Source organism: Urocitellus parryii, assembly GCF_045843805.1.
Source record: "Urocitellus parryii isolate mUroPar1 chromosome 12 unlocalized genomic scaffold, mUroPar1.hap1 SUPER_12_unloc_3, whole genome shotgun sequence".
Lineage (NCBI taxonomy): Eukaryota > Metazoa > Chordata > Mammalia > Rodentia > Sciuridae > Urocitellus > Urocitellus parryii.
In genome coordinates this window covers 1,485,413-1,493,614 of record NW_027551760.1, presented here as the reverse complement: position 1 = coordinate 1,493,614, position 8,202 = coordinate 1,485,413, and the positions used below count along the sequence as shown (strand labels likewise).

The 8,202-nt window shown below is 45.1% G+C and overlaps 1 protein-coding gene and 1 non-coding gene across 2 annotated transcripts; one reads left to right on the top strand and one right to left on the bottom strand.

The window, feature by feature from the left end:
- Nucleotides 1-278: 278 nt before the first annotated feature.
- Nucleotides 279-6,033, top strand: LOC113178549 (uncharacterized). Its single transcript, XM_077794318.1, has 3 exons — nt 279-396; nt 2,657-2,770; nt 3,273-6,033. The coding sequence occupies exons 1-3, from the start codon at nt 291-293 to the stop codon at nt 4,271-4,273; spliced, it is 1,221 nt and encodes a 406-aa protein (XP_077650444.1). The 5' UTR covers nt 279-290; the 3' UTR covers nt 4,274-6,033.
- A 155-nt stretch (nt 6,034-6,188) lies between these two features.
- LOC144251282 (small nucleolar RNA SNORA51) lies at nt 6,189-6,320 on the bottom strand. Its single transcript, XR_013342668.1, has one exon. It is a non-coding gene; the product is annotated as a small nucleolar RNA SNORA51 (small nucleolar RNA).
- Nucleotides 6,321-8,202: the final 1,882 nt, after the last annotated feature.

The following is an 8,202-nucleotide window of genomic DNA, read 5'->3' as shown; positions in this document are numbered from 1 at the left end:
GAGAGTTGTGAATTCCCACTCTGTCCCAGGACTTACAGACACTCATCCAGGCTTCTAAAACCAGGGTAAAGATGCAGGCTTGGGTGACTGGATTGCAACTGGGAACTCTTGTCATGGGTGCCTTTTCCAGATGTTTCAGAGCCTTGCTTTGTCAGAGCCATGGCCCGGTGCCCCGCCACACCCTCCAGGGCTGTCACCTTTATGCCATTTCAGTCTGGCCCAAGTGACAAGAAGGCTCATGAGTAAGGGGGTATGTGATTGTGTTTCAGGGATCTGTGACGTTCGAGGACATGGCTGTGATTTTCACAGACGAAGAGTGGAGGCATCTGGTCCCTGTTCAGAGAGCCCTCTATAAGGCGGTGATGCTGGAGAACTATGAGAGCATCGTCTCGCTGGGTAAGGGGAGCTGCCCACGCTGGTGTGGGGCCGAGGAATCAGGGCCTCCCACACCTGCGTTCTGAGTCACTTGAAGAAGATGGAAGAGCTGGAAGAAGATGGATAGGTCTGCTGACAGGAATTGATCCTAGGGAAATAATAGGCTTATGGGTTCGATTATCATCCTGCCCATTCGCACTCTGATATTCCTGTTGGTCCCTGTCCTCTCCACTCGGCTACTCTCCTAGTTATCCTGGCAGTGCTCTCAGTGGACATTGAGAATACCTGCTTCCCCACATTCTGCTTTGCTCCCAGGTGGCTTAGGTGTATGGCAGTAGTGGGCTTCACACTGAGCCCAGCACTGGACAGATGTGCTAGTCAACCACAGGGCCCTTGCTCAGCAACCTGCCCCCACAAAACAGGGAGGGCCAGGGGACAGAGTAGAGTGGGGCAGGGAGCTGGGGACAGGGAGCTGGGGGCAGGGAGCTGGCTCTCCAGAGGGCTGCGTGTAGAAGAGTTACATGTGCCTGAGTCTTCTCCCAGCTTGCCAGCCAGGGGACACCTTCAACTCTGTTTTGAGGACTAAGCGGTAGGGAAAGGACCATCTTGCTAATTGGAGATTTCCCCCCTCACAAAAACCAATGGGAGGAAAAGAAGTGTCTCCCTTCAAAAAGAGGGGATGTAGAGTGAGAACACAGTGGTTGTGTGTCTGTAGGTCACCAGAGATGTGTTTGATTTTGAGCATTTGCCTTGAGCATTGTCTTAGAGATATGCCCATGGGAGGCACTCTGGAATTATAAAGACTTGTGTGACAGGGGCAATTAAAAGCTATTGCTGATGTCAGGTGTTAATGAGAAGTAAAGTGGGGATCCTGTAGATAACGAGAACCTCTTAGCAGTTTCACAAATGTACCGTGTATACTGTGCACAGTGGCACACGTCTGTCATCCTAGCTACTCAAGAGGCTGAGGCAGGAGGATCACTTGAGCCAGAAGTTCAAGACCAGCCTGGACAACATAGCAAGACTCCATCCAAATAAAAAAATAAATAAATAAGATACTGAAAAAGCACACAGCTTTAGAAGCTGACTGAAAATAAGTGCAAGAGGACAGTAAAGGCCTTGCAGATTTCACATAAAGCCGGTCAAAAAGGCAAGCATACACATCCCTCAATTAGCTTCAGCAGGCCATACAGTGTCCCAACAGAATAAGATGTCCAGGAGGTACCAAGGGAGACTGTTGAGTCTCTGCCACAGGCTGTGGCAGGGTGAAGTGTGGAGAGCATAGAATTCCTTAGGTCAGAATCAAGGAGCCACAGAGGTGGGGCATGGCCATGTTGTCAGCAGAGAATCAGCACCTCGCCAGGTAAAGGGTGCCTGGGACCAGTAAGAAAGCACTCTCTTTCCTGTGGTGGGGCCTTCCTGTGCAAGGGAATCTGGAGCTCAAGCCTATTTTCACGAGGGGATCTGTTTGTTTGTTTTAATATAACTAAAAATGGATAGGTCTGCTGGCAGGAATTGATCCTAGGGAAATAATAGGCTTATGGATTCGGTTATCTGCATGCAGGTGTTCATTGTGCCATTGTGTGTTAGTAACAAAACATTAAAACAGTCTGAAATGTCTGTTAGCAGGTGATTCATCAGATAAGTTAGATTAAGCCATACAGTGCAGTATTATAACCATTAAAAGGGCTAATTAAAACCATTTAACCATCAAAATGCTAATTGAAATAATTTCATTATTAAGTGAAAAAAATCCAGTTTACAAATCAGTATTATTTCATTGTCCAATTTTATCTATGGGTATTTTATTTCTCTATGGGTACCTTTCCGAATCAAAATGAATAGGAAGAAAATATGAATACAAAGTATAAAAGGTGATTTTTCTTTTTACTTGTACTTACCTCTGATTTTCCTACAATTAACAATTGTTTTTAAAAAGCATAATAATAAACATAAATAAACAAAACGAGCATCTTCCTTATGCTTTTCTACCCAAGATGATCCTTTTTTATTCTCACCTCCCCAAGCCAAGCACCTTCACCCTACAGTGCCCATGCAGGAAGCTTCCCACCCACTCCACATGAACTCAAGTTGATTGCCAATCCCTCCTTTCTAGAGACTCAGGCCTGACCTCCCCTTAGAGATTCCTCTGCATTGTGCTCTGCCTTCTGGCCTTTTGCATTGTCTCTGTGAAACATCTGGAGGCCAGGAACCAGCTTGGGAGCAGCTGCATGTTCTCATCACATACAACCACCTGGCTTGTTTCTTTCTCCTTGAGCAGGACTTCCAGTTCCTCAACCCGATGTGATTTTTCAGTTGAAGAGAGGGATTGAGCCATGGACAGAGGGTCTTCGTGGATCTGAGGACAGAAAGTGTCCAGAGAATGTCTCTCTAGGTAACTGAGTAGGAACGGGTCAGGGCAGTTTTGTTTTCTGTGTTTGTTATTCAGGTGGGTGGGAGGAACATTGGGTATCATCTTTGCTCCAAGGTCAGGTCTTCTGCTGCAGTGCTTATTTTGTACCACCTGTCTGCTCTCCCTAGTCTCTTCTACACCTTGGTATTATTCATCTGTATTCACCAGTCACTAGTTTTCTCAGCTCTATCACCTTGCCCATTCACACTCTGATATTCCTGTTGGTCCCCGTCCTCTCCACTTGGCCTACTCTCCTAGTTATCCTAGCAGTGCTCTCAGTGGACATTCTCCTATATTCTCAATGCCTCCTTCCCCACATTATGCTTCATTCCCAAGTCTCAGGCCTGAAGCATGAGACTCTTTGTGGGAGCAAGCAATGGTTGCCTATGTGTTACTTTCAGAATCATCAGAGTTCCTCTTCTTTCCCCTGGAGCATTTCCTACCCCAGGGAAGAAACCACATCTGTGTCTTCTCTTTGTTCCAGGCTGGGGGACCAAGCCCAAGATTCAAGATGCTTCAGAAGAAGAGAAACCAGAAGGAACACAGAGGGGAAGCATTGACAGGCAAAGTCCTCTGTGTCCTAAACTTGAAGTTCAAGCACTGGTTGGTAGGTTGGAAGTGGAGAAGGAAAGACCCACAGTAGAACCTTGCAAGAAACTGCTGTCCCGCGATCCAAGCTTGCAGCAAGGGTCAGCCCCACCCAAGAAAGCCCTCACTAGAGAGAGAGACCATGAGTGCAGAGACTGTGGGAAGACCTTCTTCGACCACTCCTCACTTGTGCGCCACCAGAGGATTCACACTGGAGAGAAGCCCTACGACTGTCAGGAGTGTGGGAAAGCCTTCAGTCACAGAAGCAGCCTCAGCAGACACCTGATGTCTCACACCGGGGAGAGCCCCTTCGAGTGCAGTGCATGTGGCAAGGCCTTCTTTGACCGGTCGTCCCTCACCGTGCACCAGCGGATTCACATGGGAGAGAAGCCCTTCAAATGCAGCGAGTGTGGGAAAGCCTTCTTTGACCGCTCGTCCCTCACTCGACACCAGAGAATTCATACTGGAGAAAGTCCTTATGAGTGTCGTCAGTGTGGGAAGGCCTTTAGCCAGAAAAGCATTCTTACTCGCCATCAGCTCATCCACACAGGCAGGAAGCCCTATGAATGTAATGAGTGTGGAAAAGCCTTCTACGGCGTCTCATCCCTGAACAGACATCAAAAAGCTCACGCAGGGGAGCCGCGCTATCAGTGCAGTGAATGTGGGAAAGCCTTCTTTGACCGTTCCTCCCTTACACAACATCAGAAGATCCACACTGGAGACAAGCCATACGAATGCGGTGAGTGTGGGAAAGCCTTCAGCCAGAGGTGCCGGCTCACGCGGCATCAGAGAGTTCACACTGGGGAGAAGCCCTTTGAGTGCAGCGTGTGTGGGAAAGTCTTCAGCTCAAAATCTTCAGTTATTCAGCATCAGCGGCGTTACGCAAAACAGGGATAGATTGAGTTGGGTGGAAGTTTGAGTCTGGCGAAGGAGCACCATAGAAATACAAGATAGGCTTCCCCTGTCACACGCAAACCCACATTCGCTCACTCTGCCCACTCCAGATACTGTTCTTCTGCCCTGCCTCTGCCCCCCCAGTGTTTGAGTAGCACTCTGTGTCTACTGTGGGATAGGACTGATGTGGGATGCAGACATCAGGAAATGATGCTGCAGATTCAAATGATGCTGTAGCTCATTGGTAGAGCACTTGCCTAGCAGGCAGAAGACCAGCCATGGATTTGGATTTGATCTCAGCACTACAAACAAAAAGACTTTAAATACATAGAGGCTGCAACAGGGGTGGAAGGCACAGTTATACCAGAGCAGCACTGTTCTTTCAGAGCAGTTTTTATAGCTGTTAGTCCCTCTCTTAGAGCTTTTTTGGGCCCTGACCTTGTTCTCTTCTGCCCCAGATTTTAGATCTCTCAATACTACTACTTGTAGGTAGCACTTATTGAGCACCTATTATGGGGCAAACACTCAGCTAAGAGTTTTACAAGGATTGGATTGATGGATCCTCTCACAGCTCTGTGAAACAGGTGCTGTTGCTGTGTGCATTTTACAGATGAGCACACTGAAGTTCAGGGAGATTAAATCACATGCCCAAAGTGACACGGCTCCAAAAGGTGAGGCCAGGTCTGCTTTCAGAGTCTGTTTTCTTTACCATTATGCTCTAAGGTTTGTTTTATTATTTATGTACATGTGTTATATCCCCAATTATTTTGTAAGCACTTGGAAATGTGACTTACATGTATTTCATACAGTGCCTTGCAAATAATAGGAGCTCTGTAAGTATTTATCTGAACAAATATCAAATTCTCTCCATTCAAAACTCCTCTTGGATTCATATCCTTTTTCTCAGTTTTCACAGTCCAGCCCATACCTTTATCATCCCAGGCTCCCATGACAACAATAGGCACTTCCTAATTCTAGTTTTTCCCTCTACATGACTGAAGAGGGATATGCTAACCTGTGCTGCAGTAACAAACAACTCCTAAATGAACAAAGATCTGTGTCACATCCAATCTGAAGTGGGTCAGTCGGTCTCATCCCATCCTCATCAATTTAGAATATTCAACCTCCAAAGTCACCATGAAGAGAAGCTAGAAGAACTTAGGAGGTATTTTTAAGCACTAGCATCCAGCACCTGGCAGCTCAGAATGTAAATGGGAATCTTAGTATTTGACTAACTCTAGGGACCACTATCATAATTGCCCATAATTGCCTATTCATGACCTAAAATAGCTCCCTATTTAATGGAAACTTCTTTGAACATTTAAGATCTGCCTTAATTCAGTCCCCATCACCAAACTTCATATACTTACTCCAAAACTCTTCTACTCCCTGGGCCCAGCCCTTTATTTCTGTTTTACTGAAGATCAGGTACTAGGCACACTGGATTTGGGGTATCTGTATTCCCTGTTAGGGAGAAGTCTGGGAAAGGATGTGTTTCTGAAAAGCTGTGGACTCAGATCCTATGAATCCCAGGGAGCAAGGTGGTTTTCCCCAGAAGTGAAAGATTCAGGAAATTGAATTGCCAAACATATCGCTCCCAACCTACTAACACACTAGTTAATGTTGATCCTCCTTAGAGCAGGTAGGTGGCAAGGAAGACTTCATGTGTGGACTTCTGAAACAACTTGAAGAAAAATGTGTCACAGAATCTGTAGATGTGGATAATAGCTGATACAATTTAACAGTGTCAATCAGAAAATAAAAGGAACAATTAACAAACTTGGCATCTGACTGTCTCAGTGTTCTGAGTCTTTCTTTTACTGTCTTATTCAAAACACATTGGAAATCATGGACTTCCCAAGATGTTCTGCCACTATCAACAAGAAGAGATTGGAACAAATTCAGAATTTGTTCTGTACTATGTTTCCCCATTCATAGTACAGACCAGGAACAGAGCCTGGGCTGAGGTGTATGTGGTGTAGACTTACTCCACCTCCTCTTTCTATATAGCCCATGTAAGAATTCAGCCTGTGGAGAGCATCAGGAGGCCTCTCATGACTTTAGAGTGCAGTAATAACTAAAACAGTGGGGCTATAAATTCAGTAGTTTGCCCTGTGTTCCATTTTTATCCACTTTTTTTAATGTGTATCTGGTGTTGGGGATTAGAACCTAGGGCCTTGTGCATGTAGTCTACCAGCTAAGCTATATCCCCAGCTCCCTGTGTTCCATTTTAAATGAGGTGAGGTGCACAGTGTTTTCTAAAATGTGGACTAGTATTCCATCTGTTGCTAAAAATTGAGGAAAGAGCCATTTTGCCTTTCCATTTATATTCCCCAGTATGACTTACAGTGTTGGAGGCCTTACATTTTAGCTTCACCTACTGGCTATTAGTAGAATCAAATCTTGGAATCAGAAATTGATCAATTGGAAGTAGGTCAGCATTCTTAGGTTTTAAAATGAAAAGATTGGGTAATGTTTGTAGGGTTTAAACCTAAGACTTTAAAATGGTTTCAAAAAAAAAATAATTATCTCTGGTACCAAACAGGCCTTTCCTAAATTTTAAGAGGGAACTGAGTACTTTACCAAGTGAAACAGAGGCATTGTATGCATCAGCTCCTCAAATTGAAGGGTTGGCAAAGCTAGAGAAGTTGGAGATGAGATGTGTCACTCAGCTTTCTGTCACTTTAACAAATGCCTGAGCTCACACCTTAGAAAAGGTTTATTTTGTCTCATGGTTTTAGAGGCTTTAGTCTATGATCAATTGGCCCCATCACTTTGGGCCTGTGGCAGGTCAGCACACCAGGGCAGAAGGGCATGGTGGAGCAAAACCACTCACTTCCTGTCTGGGATAAGAGAGAGGGAGGATGGGATCCCACAGTGCCCCTTGAAGGAATGCCCCAATGACCTGAAGACCTTCCACTGGGCCCCACCTCTTGCAATTTCCAGCACCTTCCAACAGGACCAAGCATTTAATACATGAGCTTTTGGGACAACCCAGATTCAAACGGTAGCAGAATATGGTAGATGGAGAAAACCTGGGACCTGCAGCCTGGGACAGGCAATTGGCAGGACCACCAACTGCAGAAATTGATCTGGGGTTCAGGATGACAGGATGATCGGCAAGAGGGTTGGCAGCCCAGACACACCCACCCTCTCATTCTACCTAGGCCTAGGCATCTAAGAATAAGTTAACCCCCTCTGCAAATCTTACATAATAAATAGCACAGAGCTAAAGAAGGCTGCCAGGTACCAGCCATCAGACAATGTCAGTATGTTCATTTTCAATAAGAAGTCAGAACAAAGACTCCCAAGGAAGCCTACGAGATTGACTGCAATGAATGTCAAGGTCCTAAGTGGTTTGTGTTAGTGAGACGAGATTCCTGTGTAAGCAGGTAGAAGTCAAAGTGGAGTGTAATAGGGTAAAAGGGAGCCTCAGGAGAGTTCTAGCATGAAATGTGTTTATAAGAGAGGGAATGTTCTGGGGAGATAGATATCTAGCTCATACAGATGGCAGGAGAATGAAGATCACATGGCACCATGTGGGCAGTTAAGGGCACAGCCCTGGAAAATTAGGCACCCTCACCCTCCAGAACTCAATCCCAGCTCAGTGTGCAGAGACTCAGAGCTCTATTCCCCAGGTTTTAGGTCACTGCTGTCCAATGGTAATAAAGTACTGTCACATTTTACAAAGTGAAGTTGATGATAATCTTATTTATATTTTATTTCATTTGATATTTGAATTCCAGTGAAATTTCAAAAATTTTGATTGCAATTTCAACACGAAATCAATATAAAAATATCTTAGCCTTTTAAAGCCCTTATTTTTAAAAAGAAAATGTAAACCATCTTACCTTTCTTTCCTTCCTTTAAACTGTTCTTGAAATCTGGTGAATATTTTACACTTATAGCCTGTCTCAGATTTGGATTAGCCA